Source organism: Nicotiana sylvestris, chromosome 9 (assembly GCF_000393655.2).
Source record: "Nicotiana sylvestris chromosome 9, ASM39365v2, whole genome shotgun sequence".
In the NCBI taxonomy this organism is placed as follows: Eukaryota; Viridiplantae; Streptophyta; class Magnoliopsida; order Solanales; family Solanaceae; genus Nicotiana; species Nicotiana sylvestris.
The window spans coordinates 129,778,342-129,804,000 of NC_091065.1; the positions used below are offsets into that span (position 1 = coordinate 129,778,342).

General features: G+C 43.1%; 1 protein-coding gene across 1 annotated transcript; it reads left to right on the top strand.

The window, feature by feature from the left end:
• The first annotated feature begins 17,752 nt into the window (after positions 1-17,752).
• LOC138878220 (uncharacterized) lies at positions 17,753-21,388 on the top strand. Its single transcript, XM_070157886.1, has 3 exons — positions 17,753-17,878; positions 17,955-18,146; positions 20,834-21,388. Exons 1-3 carry the CDS (start codon positions 17,753-17,755, stop codon positions 21,386-21,388), a joined length of 873 nt encoding a protein of 290 aa, XP_070013987.1.
• Positions 21,389-25,659: the final 4,271 nt, after the last annotated feature.

Below are 25,659 nucleotides of genomic sequence, written 5' to 3' on the forward strand. Positions count from 1 at the left end.
CTATCATTTTCATCACCAAAAGTAGAATCATCATAGCGGGGGCTTGGGGAAGGGAAGGACAAATAAGCACAATACTCCTAATGACCATTTTGACAACCACACCTTTCATAAGTACTACACTCATGGGTTTGAGATTGTGCGCACAATCCACCTCCGGGAGAATTTAAACAATTTTGCCACGAGTGTGATCCTCCACAATAAGGACAAGGGTCACCAAAGTATGAACAACTCCCATCTGGCCAATTTTCATTATATGATGCCATTTTTCAAAAATAAGAAATATAAACAAGAAACAAATAAGAAAAATGGACCAAGGTAAGAAAAATTAATTACTCAAATATTTACAAGTTTAGACCAAAGAACTTATGCTTATTTCTCAAACAACCTAAATTATGCCAAATTGTTTCTCCGGCAACGGCGCCAATTTTGATGACGTCCAAATCTACTACTAAAAAATAAATGGACACGGACGCATGCAATATAATATACCCAACTATTAGTCGAGGTCGAATTCCACAGAGAACAATATGTAAGCGAATAGGAATGTAAGAAAATTATCATTTGTTATGCAATGCCAAACACTAAGAATTGGTTTGAGAAAAGGTTTATACCTAAATGCGAAAACGTAAACTAACCTAGAAATCAAGTAAAATGATAAATGGCTACAAGGATGAATGCATCGGGAATTACACTCAAGTAACGATCAAATGTATTTCACGATTTTACAAATATGAGCGAGTTTATGTTAATTAGCCACGGGTAATAATTCTATATTAGCTTCTTCAAAAGACTAACAAGACTTCCTAATTGGATTACCCCTAAAACAATTAAGAGATTAAGCACACCCGGATATGGCTACAAGTAGTTCAATCCTATCCGTAGGTAGAATCTACAAAATGATGGTTAAAGCCTCAAGTTATTGTTAATTAATCTTTCTCAACCCCAAGTAATCTTTACCAAAATTAATTCGTAGTTAATGGGCGAGTCCTAGGGTTAGCTAATCCCTTTGGAAACATTAAAGAACAAGAATAATTAAAGAAACAATAACTTTCATAAAAGGATAAAAATCATTCAATACATAAGCACAACAAGGTATTTAATCCACACTTTAAATATGAATATTCCCATAAACAAGATTTAAGTGTTGAATAAAATACTACACACTTAGATATACAATACAAAGCAAGGAAATGAAGAAATAAACATAAATGGGTAAGAAATTCTCAATCGCAAGCTTCAAATCTTCAAGACCAAAGTGTGTGTGCAAAACACTAGCTTCCAACCTTGTTCTCTCTAGTGTTTGGAACTGAAAATATGCCAAAAGATATTTTACAACTGAGCAAGTTTGGGTATTTCAGGATTTGGGGACAAAAAATATGAAATTCCAAAAGTGCCCAGAATTGAAGCATGATTTTCGCATTTGCGAACTACGGTTATACTGTTTGACTTCGCATCTGCGATAAGAACTTCGCATTTGCGAAGGTTGACTACCTAGTTGACTTTTGCATTTGTGAGGTATTCTTCGCATTTGCGAAGATTGCTTGATTGACCTTTCTTCGCAATTGCAAGAAACTTCTCGCAATTTCCATCACTGATAACTTCGCAATTTCGAGGTATATGTCGCATTTGCGACAACTGAAGCCCCTTCCCAGATTTTCTTCTTTTTAGCTTCTTTTGACTTGTTTCACTTGGTTTATTAAAGATCACTTCTAAATTACATAGAACCTATAATATAGAAGTAAATGGCATTAGAAACATGATTTTATCACTCAAACATAGCAAAAATGTAGGCTTAAAGACAAGATAAGTTGGTAAAATACCAACTTATCAGACCCGTCCGCACATACCCAATCCATCGGAACTGAATTTCCCCAACACCACCAAGTCACGCAAGTTGTCAAACCCAAGTGTACTACCACAAAATGGTGGTAAAGCATTACCACACCAAATGAACCAATTACCTTTACTGTCATGCTGACCCATTACCACCGAGTTGACCCATTTCTTAGAATCCTCCTCGACTTGTCTTCAGGTTTATAGTTTCCTTTGTCGGTACACAATGATCTCAAACCAAAGTCTACTGCATGAGATCCTAGCACGAATCACATTGTCTGAAATCCCATAAACTATTGTATTTCCAGTGTAGCACCCAATAATACCACAACCGAGATACCCACTCTGAAGAGACCTTCTGTGAATCTAAAGTTGTTTCTCTAACATCTTTGATATTGAAATGTAGAATTAATGATGATACAAAAATACCACAATTCTTAGCACTATCCCATGCAAATTTCTAACCTTAGCCATATACAGTTACAAAGAACCCTCAACCGCATATACACCTCAAACGAGAACTGATATAACACATGACCATGCAATCTGATCGTCGATAATAGACTCCCCCACTTAGAGTAAAGACGTAGGACATATAATCCGATGATCCACAATACCAGTCTTCACAACTCGTATAACACCAATCGTAAGATACCTCAAATCATCTACTAAGTGCATATCCATCCTCATGACAGTCAAGCCCGCTTCCTCAAGTGCCTTAAATGACAATATGTACCTTTCACTAAATATAAGCCCCGTACAAAACACATAGTCTCTAATACCACCAACTATCATCAAATCAACATCCTCTCATGACACTACCACGTTCACATCGACTAGGCAACCAATTAAATCTTCCCAAGCTTGTACTCACCAACCAAATACCAGAACCCAATGCGCCCCACACGTTAATAACTGAAAGATATATCAATATATTCATGTCCTCGGTCTGGACAAACGTTGAGACAATGATCGAGCATTCATAGCCCCTGATAGCCCATCCGCAACATCAGAAACTGTCGATACATAGCTATTACCGAGCGAAATATCGTATACATTATGCAAGGGGATGTAAGATATGTGCTTCAAGCTGAATCATTGAGGCACGATAAGGAATGAAAGAAGTGAAATTTTCTAATAGTTACGCAACCTCTCAATGATAAGTACAAATGTCTCTGTATCGATCCGCAAGAATATACTAAACTTATTTAAGACTCGTAGCATCTATAAACCTAGAGCTCTGTTACAAACTTTTTACGAGCTAAAATCCCACCTTAGGAAACGTGATGGCAACCATTCTTTAGGACTAGGTAAGCCTAACACATGAGGAGATCTAACTGAGTTAACCAACTTAACTATGTAAAACTTAAACTGGTAAATGAAATAACGTTACTAAAACTGAAAAAATGTCAAACTATTCCCATAACTAATAGTACGGAGTCATAACACTACAAAAAAATAGCAATTAGCGACAAATTATGTTTCGTCGCTAATTAACGACAGATTGGATACATAATAATAGTTTCGTTGCAAAAAAGCCAAAAAATAGTTAGTATCTAATATAGCGATGGAGCAACGATGAAATCAATAATTTGTCGCTAATTATTGGTGCTAAATATTTACCTACGAATTTAGCAGCAAAAGGTAAGCGACAAAATTTATTTTACTACAGAGACAGATTTAGCAACGGAAAATCTGTCGCTAGACTTAATTTCTTTATCAAAATATTATAAAACTCCTTGCTATGAAAATTTCCATCGTTAATGTATTTTGTAATGAAAAATAATGTTATTTGTAGCGACGGAACTTTATCTGTAGCTAATCCATCGCTTAAGACCACTTAAGTATTTTCCCTGGGGCACAGATGTGGTAAAACATCTAGTCTCTTATAAAACAATAGAAGACACACGAGAGAGAAAAATCAGGATACAGGGAGCAAAATCAGTAGAAGACACACGATAAGGGTTTTCAAGAACAAGAGCAAAAATCAGTAGCCAATGTAAATCAAGATTTATAGATGGCTTTGTTTCTTCTTCTGTTTCTTATGCTTAAAACTAATTTTGGGTACCAAGATAAGCTACTGATTTGTATATTATCAAGTATGTTTGCCTGAGAGATGTTTGTTTAATATATGAAACTAACATATTCTCCGTGTGTATGTGTTTCTCTATGTATATGTGTTTCTCCAATTTGCAGCAGATGTGTATGTGTTTCTTTGTATTTATGTTTTTCTCCAAAAACTTATTCGTTATATTTATTTTTATTTTCCTCACCATTTCTCTGCCAGTGAGGTTGTAAGGGCAAATACTACTGTAATGGATTTTTATAGAACTAATCTTGAACTTAAAAAATGAACAAAACAAGTTAAACAGAACTAGCTAAAGGACAAATTTTGGATTTTCAAACAAAGTTAGAGTATAAGAACAAGTTGGAATTTACCATCTTTGTTTTGTTAATTTCAGCTCCAGAACACGGTCATCTGAAAATCTTAGTTCTTCACAATTTCAAGCAATTTTCCACTGGAGTACAACAACTATTAAAATGATATTATATAACTGAATAAATAAATTTCCATGCATCTTATTTGATATTTTTCCCAGACCCCTCTTTCTCTGTGTGTATGTGTTTCTCTATCTCTATCTATAGCTCTATTTGACATCAAATTTTTTTTATATTGATTGTTGATTAGTAACTTCAAATAGGTGTTTGAACAGATAAATTTTTGGGCTTTTTTGGTTCAGCTCAATAGGTCTCAGATACTTGCATAGCTTAGCTTGATGTTTATCATGAATTATAACTCTGTCATTGATAATATGGACAATTAGGTGAATACATAAAGCGAGCAATTTTGGTGAAATTGTAAAGAATTAAAGAATATAACAAAAAATATGCATTCATTGATTATTATTGTGTTTGATAGTTGGTCTCGCCTCTATCTCAAGTCTCACTTGTTAAAAAGAATATTAAAATATGAAAGTATTATAATTTTAATTAATGCTACGAGTCGAGCCTTTTCTTTAACCCCGTAAGTTTTATAACTTAGTTCTTAAAATTATTCTGTACATTTGTGTTTCTGCCCAACTATTTAGTTTATTCAAGTTAAAAATATAAAATAAAAAATCAAAGACGCATATGGTTAGTAAATCGCGAAATTGTTTCATATATAAGTTTTTGTTATGATTTACATGTTAATATTCGTTTCAGTAGCTACGCAACATTATATACATGTTAAGTTTTTGTTTGAACAGTTTGTTTACTGTAAAAATGGTAATAATAATTAAATTTGTTAATGGGACTCTAAAAATACGTGATCTATTTTTATGCTAGTTGTTAAGGCAGTTGATGCTATATATGTGAAGCTTAACAAATGAACTAAAAGGTTATAATCAAACTGAGGGGCTTACTATCCAGTCCTCGGACTGACCGTTGAGAGGCCTCGAGGTCGATGCCTGGGCTCGGGCTCGAGCTATCGGGGATAATCAGGAAAGGGCCAATAGTTAGGATATAACTAAAGGAGGCTCCTTATGGCAAATACCAAGGAATAAATGAAGAACAAGTATGAAAGCAATGAAAGAGGTAGCCTCGAGTGAGTAAGTTACAGAGAAAAGAGAGGGAGAGTTGTTATTGATCTTGTGTAGAATAGTTGGAGCCACAACAGCCCTTTACAAAGTAGTAAGGATCCCCTTTATATAGGAGGGGAATCCTGTTATAGTACAAATATATTAATTGTAAAGGCATGGAGATAAGATGGCTAGACGCGACGCCTTGACATAGGCTCTGGGTAGGACGGCTTTGTCAGACTTAGTCGTGTGCCTTGGGAATTCCCCATTTGACTCTTTCCTCGATATGTATCTTCTTTAAGTCGAACCTCGACGAGCTCCAACTTAGGGGTTCCCTATTTCACTCTGGCCTCGATCTATGTTCTCTTTGATTCGGACCTCGACGAGCTCCGAGGGAGAGAAATCGCTCATAGCATTGCGTCCTTGAGGTCTCGAGGTATTCCTCTTAAGTGACTCGATAGTAAGAATTCAGACCTTCTGATTTCACCGTATACAGATAGTCTCCACGTTTCTCTAAACAAGCAATGGGAAACGATTATGATACCTAACTCCTCGGGCTTGCCATGACGATGTCGCACTGATGATGTGATCTATGGCGTGAATTTTCATCCCTCCCTGCTTCTTGACTTATCCTTTGGGGATATCAGTGTGGAAGGCCAGGATAAGGCTTCTGAGTATGTGTGCCCCGAGGTGTTGTTGCAGGAGATGGACCTTCGAGAGTAGACTAGGCTCTAGGCTTTTATCACGTGTATGCATCCCTTTGCTTCTTTGTTTCTGTGTAAGGTCCCCTTGTGGGCTTTTGTAATTGTATGTAAGGACCCCTCGAGGGCCATTGTAAGCCAATATTTGTGAAATAATAAGACATCTTCTTTCCTTCTGCTTTTGATATTTGCCATATTCTTGTATATTCTGTGCATTTATGAGGATTTTGAATGTATGTCTCTGTTAACGATCATCAATATCCAACTTGGGTTCGAGCATTCTTTCCGGTCATTGGTTGATAGAAATGGCTCCTTTCCGAGCACATCGTTGTTTCCCGGATCAAGCCCGAAGCGGTCAGATAAAACCGGGTCATCGAGGCCCTCGAGCCTCGTGGAGATAGAGCACCGAACCTTGAAACTTTAAGAGCGGCCTCTAAGTGAAAGTCAGTTTCGGGTACTTGGAGATTTACTTTGAACTTGATGTAGATAACCTTTTAAGATGTTGTAGGCGGGTCTCTGAGGAGGGGTTACTCATATTTAGGTGACTTCTTGAGGTCGAGCGCTCATAGACGAAGCTCAAAGTGCTTATTTTTCTCCTTGATAAGAAACCTCGAGGTCGGGTACCACCTCGGAATCCAGACTGAAGCCGTTGGCCTCCCGAGGGCCTAACTTGGGTAAGCGAATCGTTGCTATTTCCCCACATATACATGGGGTTTCTCCCGTTTCTTAGGAGATCCCATTATTTTAGATATATATCCTTCCGCTTTGGCATCGAGTCCTTCGTTACCTTAAGCGTGAAAGTGTTCGTGTAGGTTCCTGCTTCAGTTTGCTAGTTCCACCATAGCCATGACTGCTACTTCGGAGTCTGTCCGGCAGAGAGGAGAGTTCCACTCCTAAAGCTCAGGATCCACGGGAGTTTACTCTGAAGACTATGTCTTCGATAAGGGATGAGCATATGGAGATAGTGAGGAGAGACTGCGGATGGGGCGAGGGGGTAACACTGCAGGCGCTTCCCCCAGATGAGGGTATCACGGACCTCGTCGATGGATTCCTGAACGTGTAATTGTACCCTTTCATGCTAGGCCTCCTTGATAGGGTTGTGCTCGATTTATGTTTAAAGTACCAGGTTACTTTGGCGTAGATACATCCGTCATTTTGGCAAATAGTGTTGATGATGAGGCTCTTTGCGGAGAAAGCAGGACATGAATTCACTCTCAGTCACCTCGTCAGGCTGTACTGGCCTTTCATCATCGAGGTCTGCTAACCTTGCGGTGTCGTTTTTTCATGCCCTTTGTTATTGATGATGAGGAAGATGGAGATCGAGAGTGGATTAGTCAATTCGTTTGGGTTCGGACGACTGACGCTATCCCCGTGAAACTTAGGCCATTCCCCGAGAAATGGAATTACACGAGTGAGTAGTGGGTATCATGCTTCCTCAAATTCGTTCATGGTGAAATCTAGATTTAGTAATCGCGTTTCCTTCTTTTTGCAGCAATTTCATATGCACCAGGCGAAGTTCCCGATCTGCCCGGCTAGATCCAAAAGCTGGTGACCCATTCAACTTGCGATGAGCGTAGGTGGCGAACGATGTCCTGGAGCAGATGGGAAGCAAAACACCATGGTACGTGCATACGCTGCTTTTACCTTATCCTTCGCGCATTTGGGAAGGCATTTTCCCCTTTTCATGCACTAATCTTGCTGTCATAAGTATCGGAGGGTCTCCAAGGGCGTGGTTGCATTCCTCCAGAGAGGGGGAGGAGTTGTCGGATTCTGAGCTGAAGGACGGAAATGATAAACAAAATATGCATTTGCAGTGCGATGGAGCTTTCAGCAGAGCGAAACGGGGCCGAGTCTTTGAGGGAGGACATCACCCGAGTCTGTTGTACCCGTAGTTTTCGGTCTTGGAGAGGAAATTCCCCAGAGCGATCATGCTTCGATCGAGGTTGGTTCTTCCAGGGCCAAGGGGAATGGATCAACAGAGGTGTGCACAACCTTTGAGGAAGTCTGCCGACTTCACTTTGCGATAAGTTTTGGCACAGGCTTTCCTAATCTCGCATTTCCCCTTCCTTATTGAGCTTTTCTTCTGCAGGCCTTTGACAGGCTTAGGTCTGAGCTTCTCCATCATGGGGCTAGGCTCCGAAAAGCTCTGGATGAGGGTAGGTCCCTTAGGCTCCTCTACGAGGAAAAGGAAGTTGAGTTGATTCACTGGCGATATGAGGCGTACCAGAGCTCGAATTACGAGAGCTATTTGATAGAGCAGGTAATTTCCCATGGTATGCATTTCGCCTTTTAACCCTTTGGTTTAACGTTTTGCCTATCTCAGTTGCAAAAAAAGATGGAGGCTCTGGATCACCTTTGGGGCGAAGCCGACCGAGTTAGGAATGACTGTAGCGAGCTAAGAGCTTAGGTGCAGGCTCAAGCTTCAGAGGAGAAGGGTGCCTTGGCTAAAGTTCCTGCCTTTGAGGCCCAAATCTACTTGGCTCGTGACAACGCTTCAGTTCAAGAGGACATGATCACAAAGATCGAGTCCGAACTTTCGAAGGTCAGGGCTGAGATCGTTGATGCTCGGGCTGAAGCAGCATTGAGCCGGACTAAGGCTGATTAGGAGATGGAAATTCATTTGAAGGATGCTACTGATGCCCAAGCCGAGTTGAAGAGGGCCCTCGATCGTGAAGAGAGGATCGACGAATATGTTCGTTACAGATCCCGAAGGAGGGTACTTGAAGAGATCAGCGCCAGGGGTTTTATTCTCCCAGAAGAGCTGGCGCGAGCGAGGGCGGACGAGCGCAATGCTCGGTCATCCCTGCCCTATGTTGAGGAGAGTGAAGATGAGGTTGATAGGTCGTAACTCTCGGGGGAAGGGCGTAGACTCTACCATTTTGTTTGTAATATTTCCAGAGCGCGTCTGTAGACGGAGGATGCACTTTTTTATGTATGTAAATAGAAGAGAACTTGAAGCTTTATTTCTTATATATCCCTTTCTGCTTCGCTTCTGACCAAATGGACTGGTTTTAGAGTTGGTGAGAATCCTTAGATTCATGATATGGCTCCGGGGCTTATCAAGTATGCCTAGGGGCTCTTACGCGTTTGGTCGATGCGGCCTTTATTGTAAGCTGGCATTAGAGCTCTTATGCTTTTGTTCACCTGTTTTCAGTTTAGTCTCCAAATCGGGCTTCGACTCGAGCCCATTCGACCCTCAAGCATTTGTGTCTGCATGGGCAGCGACAATGGCCCTTTACGCCTTGCCATTGGGAATTTGTATATTAACTATTTTGGGTTTAGTCTCCGAGCCGGGTTTTGACTCGGGCACAATTGACTGTCAAGTTTTGTATTTTCGTGGGCTGGAAACAACGACTCTTACGCCTTGGGTCGAAGCGACATTTTATGTATGTGGCATTGAGGCTCATGAAGCTGGCGGCGAGGGCTCTTACGCTTTTGCCCTTTGGCATGCCTTAGTTAATTATTTTGGATCCGGTCTCCGAATCGGGTTACGACTCGAGCTTATTTTGATCCTCAAGCTTTCAAATTTTCAGCTGGCGATAGTAGCTCTTACGCTTTTCCCTTAGGCATGCATTAGTTAGCTATTTTGGATCCGGTATCCAAATCGGGTTACGACTCGAGCTCATTTTGATCCTCAAGCTCTCAAATTTTCAGCTGGCGACTGTGGCTCTTACGCTTTTGGTCGTGGCGACCTTTTAGTGTGTAGCCTTGAGGCTCATTTGGCTGGCAACAATGGCTCTTATGCTTTTCCCTTAGGAATATGTAGGCTTTGTTTTCCTCTCGTTAAGTACTTTTTGAAATATATTTGCCTGACCCATCCTCAATTCGAGAAGAACCTAGATTTCAAGTCATTTGCGGCGGTGTTCGAGCACCTCAGAAGGTTTAGCTCGTAGGCTGAGTCGCTCGAAGCCTTCTGATTTGGAGCTGACATGGTTGAAGCTCATTTTACTGTCGAGGGTAGCCTGTTTAACTGGTTATTTTCAAAGTAGATTCGAAGTAATGGCCTATGATTTTATAGCGACAGTCGGGCGTCCTCGAGTCGCGTTAATTTGGCTGGTGTAGCCGTATTGACCGTAGTCATTTGTGTTTGGCCAGAGCCATTTTTGATCTCGAGTGTGGTAGTTTAGGCATCTACATCGAGGGTATGCCCTTTCAGGAGTCTTACAAATGCGACATATAGCCTAAACTTCGGGATCGAGTTTTATGCCTGTAGTAAGGTCTTACAAAATTTTCATGCCTGTTGAGGTTTTACAGATTTTTCATGCCTGTTGAGGTCTTACAGTTTTATCATGCCTATTGAGGTTTTACAGTTTTTGGCATGATGGTCTTACAATTTTTTCATGCCTGTTGAGGTCTTACAGTTTTGTTGCTATATTAAATAGATCTTGCTAGACCGAGTTTGCCCGCTCGAGGTCTTACGGCCTCGGTTTTTTTAGTAGGTGGTGATTGGCGACAGTCTCTGAGTCGTCGAGTTTGCTTAGGCTCGAAGTTCGTTACTCGTGTGCTCAAAATTGCCTCATTGAGGACTTATGAGCATGGAGTTTCGACCTTGAGGCCATGCAGGTATCAAATTATTGACGCTAGTCTCCGAGTATTTTGGGACGTACTCGATGGAGGGATCCTTACTGTGAACATGCTGAATTTTCTTTAGAGTACGAGATGCTTTGGAAAAGGATGTTCTTTGATTGTTTGGCATAAGGTCATGTTGTTTTGTTGTAGCGAGCCCAGCTTATGTGGACAGGTTCATTTGACCGTTTGGCCCGGTAGATTGTTCTCTATTGGAACTTTGTTCATCGTTTCCTGGCTCTTCCGAGCGGATGGACTCTCAAATGGGTGCCCTCCAGTGTTCGGGATTGATTGCAAAAGAAGCCCTGCAAACTTGCCAGATCCTCCTTAGGTAGCGCGTTGCCGCGTTAAGAACCCTGCTGACAAAACCCTCTTCGGGACGAAAGATCGACCGAAGGGAAAGAGTGCAACGGATGCCATTAAGGCCTTGGGATCTTCGGGTTGAGTTAACACTTTCGACCGCTCTGACCAGGCGCCTGCATATGGGTTAGTGTAACCTAACGAAAGAGGGAGGTGGTCTTACCTTATCGCAGGGTACGCAGGCGATGTTCCGAGACCTGGTATGTCCCTATTGTTTGGAGTGAGGACTCTGTACGGCCCCCCACTATGTTTAATCGGGCTTTGCTGAAGACATAGTTTGATTACCCTTTGACTTTTTCAGGAGTTGAGATATTGGTGTTGGCGCTACGTTACGTAACGCAGACACTTCCCTTGCCGCGTATTACTCCCTGTTGAAGGTTTTAATTCTGTCCTTTGATAGGGTTTTCATCATTTTGCGAAAAGGGGACGGTACCTCCTTCATGTGGTGTGTCCGCGGTCATCTGAATAAGGCGTTTATACCTCGCGTCTCCTTTGACGACATGGAACTTGGCATTCCGGTCTGCACCAGCCATGCAGACTGAAAGAATGGTCTTTCCTCCCATTGTTTCGATTGCCATGTTGAATCCGCCAAGGATTTGAGAGGTGGGCATGATTTGGCCTACAGTCCGAGCTGATATATCACCCTCAACCCGATAATGTCGGTTGATCCACCTGAATCCATGAGCACATGTTTTATTTGAAATGAACGAATGAGGAAGAAGGTTATCAATGCGTTGTTATGAGGTTGGGGCAAGGTTTCAGAGCCTTTCTTGCCGAACGCGAGGGCATCTTCGTGTACGTATCCCCGGGTTCATTTTCTCTAGTGATAGATATTTTTGTCCTCCTCTTTACAAGTTCCTGGAGAGTGTCTGTGCTCCTCTAATATCATGGTAATATGTCGCAGCCTATTTGATTCTCTTTTCTTGGCCGCCTTTCTTTCTCAGAACTAAACTTGAGCTCGATTGCTCAAAAATCCTCGGCGGTGACATTTATTGAGTAGCTTGGCTATTTTCTTTCGGAGATGGTGACAATCTTTGGTCCTGTAGCCGTGTGTATTATGAAGTTCACATACCAAGCTATGATTCCTCTTGGAAGGATCCAACTGAACAGGCCTGGGCCATTTAGTGTCCCCAATTTTGGTGACGGTGAGCACGAAGTCAGATACAGCAATATTGAAGTTGTATTCTGATGGGCGAGGCGCCCTTGCTGGTATCATATCTATGTCGAATCTGATTCTATTGAAGATCTCTCAAGGATATTGTCCTCGATCCATTCTCTGACCGTTGCGAGGTAGGTTGCATCTCGGGGCGTTCCTCCTATCTTCGGCGTACGGCCGGTATCTTTCTTTATTTGGTTTCGGTTGCTTTGCCAGGAGCCTTCTTGGGTATATTGAGCCCGAGGGGGCTCCTTGTTGGTCATCCTCGACCCTGATTTGCGACTGGTACCAGTTGTGGGCATCCAACCAGGTCGTAGCTGGATATTCGATCAAGTCATGTTTCAACTGTTCCAAAGCCACCGAGCTTCATTCTTTCAGGACCTGAGTGAAGGCCTGCACCGCCCAGTCATCGGAGGCCGGGGGTAGTTGCATTCGTTACGTTTGGAAACGAGATACGAATTCTCGTAGCATTTCATTCCCCCTTCGCTTAATCTTGAATACGTCGGACTTCCTTGTTGATACTTTGATGACACCGGTGTGTGCCTTTATGAAGGAATCTGTTAGCATAGCAAATGAATCTATGGGGTTGGGAGTGAGGTTGTGATACCACATCATAGCCCCCTTCGAGAATGTTTCTCCGAACTTCTTTAGTAATATGGACTCGATCTCGTCGTCCTTTATGTCATTGCCCTTTACCGCGCAAATGTAGGCAGTAACGTGTTCATTAGGGTCTGTGGTCCCGTCGTACTTAAGGAGTTCCGGCATTCTAAACTTCTTCAGGGAATAGCCTTTGTATGAACTTCTTCGAATCCACACCTTTGAGCACCGAGGGTGCGACCGGGATCTGTTCGACCCTAGAGTTGTAGGTCTCGACCTTCTTGTCATTGCCTACTATCATTTTCTCGCCCGATTCGATCCTTTTGGTGAGATCCTCAAGAATTTTCACGATGGCAGGATCGGCTACTAATCCGTTATTGCTTGATCTCTTCGGTACATGTTCAGTCGGGGGAGTAGTTTCCGGTGCTACTATGCTGGGAGTCTTCATGTGGCTTCGCAACTATGCGATAGCCAACTATTGTGCCTGCAATATTTCAAAAATAACATGAAGACTAACTTCGTGTTCTTCCCGAGCTGGGGTTTTTTGGGCTTCCTATTGGTCGTCATGTCGTATGCTCCTGTTGGTGCATGAGGTTTCATCGACCTGCTATGCGTCTTGCAAACCCGTGTCTGCTGGAATCGGTCTAGGTGCGTTATCGGGGTTTTGCGGTGGCGTGCCAACAACTCGAACAGACACACCGTTTTCTCCGTGGTTTTCGAGGTTGTCGTTCTCGACTTTGCTTACTGAGCCAGACATTTTGACCTGAAATCGAAGATCTTGGACAAGAAAAAGCATGAAAGATAACTTGCGTTGTGTAATGAAACTAGCAAGAAAATAATGACCATTATTTTTAGCCCCACGGTTGGCACCAAACTATTTACCGTGAAAATGGTAATAATAATTAAATTTGTTAATGGGACTATAAAAATACGTGATCTATTTTTATGCTAGTTGTTAAGGCAGCTGATGCTAGATATGTGAAGCTTAACGATGAAATACGAACTAAAACAAGGTTATAATCAAACCGAGGGGCTTACTATCTGGGCCTCGGACTGGCCTATGATAGGCCTCGAGGTCGATGCTTGGGCTCGGGCTCAAGCTATTGGGGATAATCAGGAAAGGGCTAATAGTTAGGATAGAATTAAAGGAGGCTCCTTATGGCCATTACCAAGCAATAAATGAAGAACAAGTATGAAAGAAATAAATGAAAGAGGTAGCCTCGAGCGAGTAAGTTAGAGAGAAAAGAGAGGGAGAGTTGTTATTGATCTTGTGTAGAATAGTTGGAGCCATAGCATCCCCTTATAAAATGGTGAGGATCCCCTTTATATAGGAGAGGAATCCCAACAAATACATTAATTATAAAGGCATGGAGATGGGATGGCTAGACGCGACGCCTTGACACAAGCTCTGGGTAGGCCGGCTTTGCCAGACTTAGCCGTGTGCCTTGGGAGTTCCCCATTTGACTCTAGCCTCGATCTGTATCTTCTTTTAGTCGGACCTCGATGAGCTCCGCCTTGGGAGTTCCCCATTTTACTATAGCCTCGATCTATTTTCTCTTTGAGTCAGACCTCGACGAGCTCCGAGGGAGGGAACTCGGTCACAGCATTGCATCCTCGGGGTCTCGAGGTGTTCTTCTTAAATGACTCGATAGCAAGAATTCAGACCTTCTGATTTCATCGCATACATAGTTACATTGCACCTTTTTAAGTTTGGATTTATTGAAAACTATTATGTTTGGAAGTATCAAGGGAAAAAAATGTGACTGGTGTGACGTCTTCTAGCAGTGATCTACATGGTAGTGTTCAACCTGCATTACGATATGATAATCCATACCGACAAATGGTTTTAGATGCAGCTAAACCCAACTTTGGCCAGGGTTTTAGTTGGCAATCTTATTGTAATACTGAATTTGAGTCGCCTCATCATTTTGAACCTTAATGGAGGACGAGGCTAATCCTTCAATGGAGGAAGAGCCTAATCCGGAGTCTCAAAGGTTTATGATTTTCTAAAGGCCACTGATATAGAATTGTATCATGTTTCTTCCCCTCTCAACTCGTAGTAGTTTCTAGGATGTTAAACATTAAAATGGAGAACACTTTATCACAGAGGGGATATGACCAAATGATGCAATTGATGAAAGAGGCTTTACCTGAAGATAACATAATGCTTGAAAGTTATTATCAAACCAAGAAGCTAGTGCATAGATTGGGTTTGCCGGTTGAAAAGATTGATTGTTGTAATTCATATTATGTTGTATTGGGGTGACGATGAAGACCTCACATATTGCAAGTTTTGTGGCTACAAGAGGTTTAAACATCGCGTTGGTTCTCTGTTTACCATAAAAATTGTAATAATAATTAAATTTGATTTTATGGTTCTAAAAATATGTAATCTATATTTATGTTAGTTGTTAGACAATGGATGCTAAGTAAAAGATTAAAGAGCAAGATTATAGCATAGAGACTATGTGATAATCGAACTGAACGGCTGGAGGTTGGGGCCTCGAGCTACCGCATATGAGGCCTCGAGGTCGAGTCTGGAGGCCGACTTAGGGAAATCGATGGAGGAGTAACAGTTATGAGATCTAAAATGATGGCTCTTTATGATCAATGATAAGCAATAAATGATGAACAATAAATAAAACACAATGAATATAAGCAATAAATGGATGCAATGAGATCAAGGGAATATGTTAGAGAGTAGAGAGAATGTTTTTGTGTATTTAAGATTGAGTATCAACCTCCTACAAAATGACAAGGATCCCATTCATATAGGAGAGGGAAATCCCAACATAGTACAAATGCATTTATTACAAAGACACGGGGCTAGTACAGCTATTTAATGCCATGGTACGGGTTTGGGCTAGCCTAATAGACCTTGTCAGCTCTAGTCACACACCTTGGTAACCTCACACCGTTCCACTGATGTCACTGATTTACCTTACCTCGAGGCCGACCGTTGCTTATGCTACCTCAAAGAAGATTACTGAGAACCCTCGAGGCTAGGGCCCCGAGCTAAGCTTCGATCCTACAGGGGAGGCAGTTCCTTCGATGTGCCTTGGTAACCATAAAATCGAGTCGTCGATTTTTGCCGTATATAGATAGTCCCCGCGTTTCCTCGAATAAAATGATAGGAAACGGTTTTGAACTCCTACTCCTTAGGCGCTATCATCATGATGTCAGCCTATTAGAGCATTAAATGCCATAACCTAAAAGGCGCACAAGAGTCGCCGTTAGTACGACTATCGAGAAGCCCACGAACCATTTTTTGGTTCGGTTTCTCCGCTACCCATACGGCTTCTATAAATACACAAATTGCTTAATGACTCACACTTTGGTGATTCTTTCAAGCTTTCAGAGCCAAATCCGCCTTCCTCTATGCCCCTCTTTCTTCTACTCTTGGTTTCCTGCTTTCCCTCTCGAGAAAAAGAAACTTTTTGGTTGTCATGGCCAGGACCTCCAAGACAGTGCCTCGGAAAGATGAGGTTGCCTCTTCATCTCAAACATCCAAGAATAAATCCAACGGTAAGCCCAAAGTGGCTCCTACCACCGAGCAGTGTACACCCACCGGGTTCAATAGCATGAAGGATTTTTCCGTCAAGAGACCTTCATCCACGTCGGGTCGATGCGAACACGTGTCCCGGTTCATTAGGTGCTAGAAAACGTGTCCCGGGTCGAGCTGAAGACTGTCAATGGGATAAAAAGGTGCTAGTCGAGATTCCTAGCCCTAAAGAGAGCATAACGGACTATAAGGCCGGCTTTCTTTAGTTCACCTTGGGCCCTGTCAACTCATCGGACCCTTCTTCTCTAGCTATAGACCCGGTCATTCCCAACTTCTGTTGTAAGTACTGGGTGACACTTGGCCAGATTTACCCCTCTTTTTGGAGGATAGTTTACATGCTTCGCTACTTTTCCAGCAAAGCCAAGAGTATGACTTTTACCCTTGATCATCTGATCAGGCTGTACAGCCCCCATATTTTTTTAGGCTTGATTAAGCTTCACCCTCGATCTTTGAAACCCTTTTTCTCGAGTATCGATGAGCATAAGGATTGGGGGTGGATGAGCCGGTTTGTCCGAGTAAAGACCTCAAACATTATTCCGGCTGGATGGATGTCGTTCCCGGAGTAGTGGAACATGAAGCGTAAGTGCCTCTCTTTGAGTATGCTTTATTTTCTTCTTACTTTCTTCTCAAAAAGATAAATTACCTTTGTTCACGCAGCCGCCTTTTGGTATCCCGAATCTGTTCCGGACCTGTTAGGGTGTATTAGGGGGTTAAATAACTCGTTCCCCTATCCCGAGAATTCTTGGCCTGAGTTAGCTAAAATGTGGTGGGTGGCCAAGAATCATGGTAAACTCCTTCTTGCCGCCTCTATCATTTTTATATTTCTTCCCCATATCCTCCGTGCTGATAAACTTTGATTACTTTGTTCACGTAGGCCTTGGTGATTGAGTGCAAATGAGACCGCCTCCTATTGGCGAGGGAGGGTCCTCTAAGACCGATAAGGTTAAAAGGAGCAAAAAGGAGACGACTTCCGATTCCCCCATATCAAAGAAACCCAAGTCTCGCAGGCCTCGAGCTGAGGCCAAGGTCTCGTCTTCAGCTTTCGGAGCGGGTTCCATGACAAGGATGAGGATGTTGATGATGACGGTATCACTGTTGTACAAAGAAAGAGGTCGGGCATGGATGCCCCCCAAGTGTCTGTGTCGACGGCCTCCAAGTCAGGAACGTCCGATTCAGCTTGAGCCAGTGCTTTGGAGGATCTCAAGGAGGGTGCGAATACGTTCCCTGAGCCTCTGGCCGGACGTGATGCAGCCCCTTCCGAGGAGACCGTTGCTGCTGGTTCCAAAGGGCCCAGACCCGGAGCTTCTCGAGGATGGAATTCGCCCCTTGGCGATATTGATGCCCTAGTGCCCTTAATTTGGGTCCTCGGTTCTCACTCGGGGAATTCAGGGACCTTTAGGACCCAAAGGCTACCAACATGGAGGGTCCTCTCAAAGGGGGAGATGAGCTTGACAAATTCCTTAATGGTATCGATGATATCAGTGAGGACATTGATCTCAACGCCCCCAACTTTATCGAGGAAGCGGAGAAGTTCCAGCAGAAGGTGATAGCTTTTTGTGTACACTTTTCTAGTCTCAAGTACCTCTCCTCATTTTTCTGACTCTTCTATTTCATTATAGGCTAAGAAGATGTATGATCACGCCTTCTCTAGGCTCCAAGACGAGCTTTCATGTTATGTAAAGGAGCTCGAGAAGCTCACCTCGGGACAGCAAGAGTTGGAGGCCTCCTCTACCCGAAAGGAGGAGGAGTTAAATGAGCTTCGGGAAAACTTGGAGGGAGCGCTTCGAGAAAAGGATGCCTTTGCTGAGCAGGTAACTTGTTATTCATAAATTCGTTCGCCATTCTCATAATTCGATGTTTACTGACTTATCTTTTCCTTTGCAAATTGGGCAGAAGGATGTTCTCGCGGGATGACTCCGAGAAGAAACTGCTGTTATGAATACGAAGATCCTCGAGTTGAGAGGTGAAACTAGGTTGTGACTTCGGAGTTGGAATCGACCCAGGGTCTTCTCAAAAATGCTTGAGAAGAGGTTGATGCGCTATCTGCGGCCAAGTCCGAGTTTGAAGAGAATGCCGCTACATATCTGAGAGACGTTGCCACTGTAAATCAACTAGCCCGAGAGATATCAGAGGAGGCCGAGCAAAAGCTAACTCAGACTATCACTTATGCTCGTGCAAAGGCAAGGAGGCAAGCCTTAAAGAAATCCAGTGCTAAAGGTACTGATCTCTCAGCTGAGATCGAGGAGGCTCGAGATTCGGAAGAAGAATTGGCACTCTTGGTCACTTTGGATAAAGTTCCCGGAGATGGTTCAGAGGGCAGTGGTGATGAAGAGTAGGCTCGTGTCTCCTTTCCTTCTCTTTTTTTTGTGTATGTATTCCCGGGGAAACAGGTCTTGTAAAGGTGCCCCTTACAAACATATTTTTGGTAATGTAAAAAAAAGATTTTTTGTTTCCAGCCTTGCATTCTTTATTTTTCAGCGATCATGCGGAGTTCATTCTTCAAATTTTGATGTCGACTCTCAGGAGTCCATATTTGGATGCAAACGGGACCCTCGAGATCGGGCACCATCTCGAGATTAGGTCGACAGCTCTTTTGGGGATGATGGTTATAATAGCAGAAATCCTTGGGGTCTCAAAATTTCCCGAGCACCGCGTGACAACATTATTCATGCAACACGGTAATGGGGTGGTCCCGCCAGTTCATTTCCCAAAAAGTGGTGCTATCATGGTCAGACCTAATTGTTCTTCTAGATAGGCGAACAGTCGTCGCTCACCTCTATAAATGCATTCGCTCATTTCTTAACTGGGAATTCTGCTACTCTAGGTAACTATCCCTCTCATAGAACTTTTGTTCTTTGTGCTAGTTCTCTCGTCATTTCAACTCAAATCCTTCACCCAAATCTTCATCTTCCTATTCATATTTTGCAATAGCCATGGCTGCTACATCTAAATCCATTCATTAGGGAGAGGAGAGTTCGGCCTCTGTTCCGCGTTCGGTCGGTGCTACACCACCAGTATCCGGTGAGATGACCTCGAGGTGATTTGTCTCGAGGAGAGACTTTACATTGGAGAAGCCTCCCAAAATTCAAGGCGTTGGGAGCATACATCGAGGTTCATTTCCTCAATAGGGGAGGAACATCTCGAGATTAATAGGAAAGACTGCGGATAGGGAGAAGAAGTGGTACTGCAGGTACCTTCCCCGGAGGAGAGCATCATGACCCATGTCGAGGATTTTTTGAACGTGTAAGTATCCCTTTATGTTGGGCTCCCCTGATAGGGTCGTGTTTGAGTTCTGTATGAGGTATCAGGTTACCCTGGCACAGGCTCACCTATCCCTTTGGAAGATAGTGTTGATAATAAGGTACTTTGCGGATAAGGCTGGGCTCGAATTCACCCTTAGCCACCACGTTAGGTTATATAGGCCTCTGCATTACCGCGACATGATTACTCTACGACGTCGATCCACCCAATCCCCTGCCGTTAATGACGAAGAGGATGAGGACCGAGGGTGGATGAGTTGGTTTGTTCGAGCATGGACAGTTGATATTATCCCTGGAGAGTTTTTGCTATTTCCTGAGAAAAGGAATTTCACCCATAAGTGGTATATTTGTATTTTTATCACTTTGTTCGTAGTGGAGGCGGGCTCCATAAAGATGTATTTTCATTTCATTCTATTTAGCGATTCCTTGGTTGCCGAGCGAGGTTCCTGACCTGGCCGAATAGTCTCGTAAGCTGGCAACTTGCTCGACCTATGATAAGCGCAAATGGCGAGACCTGTCGAAGGGGAGATGGGAGGCAAAGCATCATAGTAGGTGTTTAGTGGCTTGTTTCCTCTGAAAGGTACTTTCCTTTTAGCGCGCTCACTCTGGCACCGCAGGTATTGGAGGTTTTTCCAAGATGAGGTTGTGTCCTCTAGGGGAGGAGGAGAGATTGCCGACCTCGGGGTCGAGGGTCGATAATAAATAAAAAGAGTCTTCGAGGTGTGAGGATGCTCGCGGCGGAGCAAGTCCTTCTCTGATGTTCAAAAGAGATGAGTCGTTCGATCTTCCGACTTCAGAGGCCTCTATTTTCGAAAAAACATTTCTCGCTCCCGTCGATGGTACTTCGAGGGACAAGGGTCATCCATCACCTTCCTCTTCTCCTACCGAAGGCACTTCGGGGGAAACTAAGCTATTAGACGTATGCTCGACCTCTGGTGAGGCTCAGCGGCTTAGCTCTATGGTAAGTTTTGGTAGCTGGTATAGGCTTCTTTCAGTTTTTCGTCTTTCTTATTGAGCTTTCTATTCCAGACCTTTAACAAGCTTAAGTCCGTGTTGCTTCGAGTGAGGCCAGGCCGCAGAAAGCTTTGGATGGGGAGAAGTCCCTTAGGCTTCTTTGCACGAAAAAGGAAAATGAGCTGGTATAGTTGCGGTATAAGGTGAATCAAAGTCGGAACTACGAAATCCATCTCGAAAGACAGGTAACCTACACTTTGTGTCAATGTATGCTCCCCCTTTAGCTTTCGGAGATTAATATTCCGATATTTTACTTGAAGAACAAAACAGAGGAGCTGGAACGACTTTGGGGCGAAGTTGGCCGGGTTAAACGTGAGTGTAATGAGCTGAAGGCTCAGGAAGATGCCCAAGTTGCGACCAAGGAGGATGCTTTGGCTAAGCCTTCCGCCCTCGAGGTGCAACTCCGGAATGCTCGTGCAAACAATTCTATCCGAGCGAATATGATTACAAGGCTCGAGTTAGAGCTTTTGAAGGTGAAAGCTAAAGTTGTGGATGCCCGGGCCGAAGCCGTAATGAGCCGTACTAAGGCCGACAAGAAAGTGGCGGTCCATTTGAAAGGCGGTGCCGATGTTCAAGCTGAGCTGAGAAGGGCTCTTAATCATGAGAGCAGAAGCAAGGACTATGCTCGGTGCAAATCTCGATGGGAAACCCTCGAGGAGATCCATGCTAGAGGGTTTGATCTCTCGGAAGAGGTGAAGCAGGCAATGGCAGATGAACACGATATGAGGTCCCTTCTGTCTGAGGCCGAGGATAGCGAGAAAGAGGCAGACGGGCCGTAGTCCCCGAGGGGGACATAGATTAGGCCTTTATTTTCTACGTATATTGCTTTCAAAGAACATTTGTAAATGGAGCTTGTATTTTTTCGCATACATATATAAAAGGAAGCCTTGAGGTTATATTTTTCATGCATTTCTCTTTGCTTTGATTTTACCCAGATGAACTGGTGTTCGAGTTAAAAGGAACCATCAGATTCATGTTATGGCCTTGGGACTCATTGGGCTGGCCCGTAGGCTCTTACGTGCTTGTTCGGTATGACCTTTTAGTATAAGTCAGCGTTTGACCACTTATGCGTTTGCTCTCAGGCATATTTAATCAATTGTTTTGGGTTTAGTATCCGAGTCAGTTATCGACTCGAGCTCATTCGACCCTCAAGTTTTTAAATTTCAAGCTGGCCCTTAGTCTCTTATGCGTTGGGTCGGTACGACCTCTTGTATGGGCTGGTGACAGTGGCTCATACGCATCGGGTCGGTAAGACCTCTTGTATGGGATGACGATGGTGGCTCTTACATGTTGGGTCAGGACGACCTTTTATATAGGCTTTATTTTTCCCTTGTTAAGGACTTTTTGGAATTTTGTTTTCCTCGCTTTTCAACGGTTCGATAGAAACCTCGATTGTAAGTCGTTATATGGTGATGATCGAGCACCTCGGGAGGTTTGGCTTGGCGACTGAGTATCTAGAAGCCTTATAGTTTGGAGCTGACATAGTCGAAGCTCTTTTGCCTATGTCAAGGGTAGCCTATTTAACTGGTTCTTTTCGAAGTATTTTCGAAGTAATTGAAGACTTGTGATTTTATAGCGACGGTCGGGGCGTCCCCAAGTCGCATTAGTTTAGCTAGTACAGCCTTGTGACCGTAGTCATTTGTGTTTGACCGGAGCCTTTTAGTCCCCGAGTGAAGTAGTTTTGGCATCTATATCGAGGGTATGCCTTTTTAGGGGTCTTACATGTTCGATATATAGCCTTAACTTTAAGATCGGGTTTATGCCTTTAGTAAGGTCTTACAAGTTTTGCATGCCTTTTTGGTCTTACTGTTTTGGCTACTTGGTACAAGTATGGTTCATGCCTTGATTGAGGTCTTACAGATATTGTCACTTGGTACAAGTGTGATTCATGCCTTGCTTGAGGTCTTACAGATATTGTCACTTGGTACAAGTATGGTTCATGTCTTTCTTGAGGTCTTACAGATATTGGTATTGCCTTATATAGGTCTTACGAGACCGAGGTTGTCCGCACGTGTTCTTATGGCCTCGAGTTTTGATAAGTCGATGGGGGTGGAGATTGGCCGCAGTCCCCGAGTCATCAAGGGTTTCTTAGCTCGGGAGCCATTACTTGTAAACTTGGTATTGCCTCATTGAGGGCTTATGATTTCACGGTTTCCGACCCGGAGGTCATGTGGCCTTGAGTTTTTTATGTCAGTCCCGAGTGTTCGGGATGTTTTTGGCTCTGGAGCTGTTTTGTGACCTTAATGTTACCTCATTGGGGGCTTACGAGTTTGAAGCTTCGACCCGAGGGTTGCATTGTTTCGAGTTGTTGATGCGAGTCCCCGAGTGTTCGGGACGTTTTTGACAGAGGAGCCATTTTTGCGAAAATACCAAGCTTCTTTGAAATGCAAAATGCTTTTGGTAATTATTCTTTGATTACTTGGTACGAGTATACATGTCTTTGTTGTTAAGGGCTCAGTTATTCTATACGGGCACGGTTCGTTCAACTGTTTGGCCTGGTACATTATTTTCCTATCGAGACCCCATTTAGCGCAACTTGGCTTCTTCGAGTAGGTGACCTTCCGTGGGATGCCCTCCAGTATTCGAGGTTGATTGCAAAAGAGGCCTTGAATATTTTTTGAGTTTTCCCTAGGTAGCATATAGATGTTGCCTCGTTAAAAACCTTATCGGTAAAACCCTTTTTGGGATAAAAACCCGGTCAAAGGAAAAGAGTGCAACGTATGCTTTGAAATATTAAGGTCTTCGAGTTGGATAGTGCTTTGACTATCTCAGTTGGACACCTCCATAAAGGTTAGCGTGAAGTGCAAATTTAAAGGGAGATGGTTATACCTTAGTGGCGAGGGCGTTTTGAGCCTCGGTAGGCCTTTAGTGTTTTCTCTGAGGACACGGTACGGTGCTTTATATGTTTGTTCGAGTTGTATATGGTAAAATTGGAGGGTCCAATTTTCCGTCATTATGATGGCTCGTAAGCATATTTCACAAGGTTCGAGACTAGGGTCGAGGCTCACCTTCGAGGGCTACCGACGCTCGACCTCAGGGCAACACAGATGAACGACTATTATGGAAAGGTGGGGAGTTTCCAAGGCACACAACTAGGGCTGATCAAGTCTAGTAAACTGAGTTCAGACCTGAATAATGGTGTCAACTAGATGTCCAATCCTCATATCTTTGTAATTAATGCACTTGTACTATGTTGGGATTCCCCTTATTATATAAAGGGGATCCTTGTTATTTTGGAGGGATCTATTGCTCCATACTAAATATACTAGAACATGCTCTCTGCTCTTTAACACATTCTCTTGGTTTCATTATCTTATTTATCGCCCATATTTATTGTGTTCTGCTTATTGTTCATCATTTATTGCTTATTATTAGCCATAAAGAGCTGCCTTTGATCTGTTTATAACTGTTATTCACCATCGAACGCCTTCGATAGCTCCCAGCCGAGCTTCAAACTCGACCCTGAGGCCCTCGAATAGGCGAGCTCGAGGCCCCGATTGACAGCGATTCGTTTTGATTAACACCTCGTACTTAAGCCCTTATTTCATTTCTAATTCTTCCACGTAGCATCAACTTCCTAACAACTAGCATAAAAATAGATCATGTATTTTTAGAACCACTAAATCAAATTTAATTGTTATTACCATTTTCACGGTAAACACGAGTATAGCCGAGAATGTGTCTCATGGTTGCATTTCACTATTTGTTTATCCTTCAGCTCCTTTGATGGTGGAGATATTGTTTTTTTGGTTGTGCTGGCCACATTGACTGGTAGGGTGGTTTGCCCTTTCGTTGTTTCACTCGCCGTATTGAACCCGTTGAGGACTCGAGAGGCGGGCATAATTTGGTCAAGCAGTCTGAGCTGCTCTGTCACCCTCGACCTGATAATATTGGTCGAGCTACCTGGATCCACAAGTAAATGTTTAATTTGAAATGTAGTCACAAGAAAAGAAGTTAGCAGTGCGTCGTTATGGGGCTAAGATAGAGCCTCGAGTTCGCTTTTCCCTGGTGAGGGATGTTTTTGTTCTCCTGACTGTGGGTTCTTGTAGGACACCGACACTTCAAAAGATCATATGGATCACATGTTGCGGATCATATGCTTCATTCTTTTTGGTCGCCTCTCTTTCCTGGAACTGATTTTTGGCTCGATCGCTGAGGAATTCTCGGAGGTGACCTTTGCTGAGTAGTCGGGCTACCTCTTCCCGTAGTTGCTGGTGTCACACCTCTTTTTTCCCTCCGCATGGAGGAAGTCCGGGTTTCAACATTCATGGGTTGTAATGACTCGTTTCCTTTTGGGAATTGGGTATTTGAAGAGTCGCCACCTAACGGATTATGGTGTGTTAGGGCACCTAGAGAGATTAACTCTTGGGTTGGTTTGCATTACCAGCGATTAGGGTAAAGGCTCGAAATAACCTCGAGGGGAAGGTGTTAGGCACCCCTTTTGGTCCACAACTGTGGGTCCCGGCCAAACTTATATTCACAAATTAGTCCGTACAAGTAGTTGAATCAAATAAGTTGTTTGTAAAGCATATTGAACAATTCAAGTAGTGAAATAAAGGTTTTAACAAATTATAAACAAATAAAGTTTTAAACAAATAGAGGACTTGGGGTAAGGAGGGGTCCTAGGTTGTTTATCCTATAGGGTCATCCCACGCAATGTCCGGTAAACACTCCCCCATGAGGGGCTACATGTGACATTAAAGTGTAGTCATCATATCCCATGTCTGCCCTTCCCATCCCCTTATTGGTCATGCAAAACGGGTGTTTGGTCAATGATTCCTATTGAGTGTTGCTACCCATCCCTTCTTAATGGTCCCAGAGGGAGTTAGGACCTCTACATATAGGTAGTTCTAGACGTACCCCTACGGTTTAGAAAGACAAAAATATTCTAAGGTGACAGTCAAAACATTTAGGACTTTCACACATAATAGGACTTTCCTAAAGCAGGATCTCTAAGAAAATATGCAGAAATAGACCAAACTTTCATATACAGAAGTTATAACCTAGTAGTTGCCTAGGGCCTCTTCTTTAAAAGCTTATTGAAATCAGA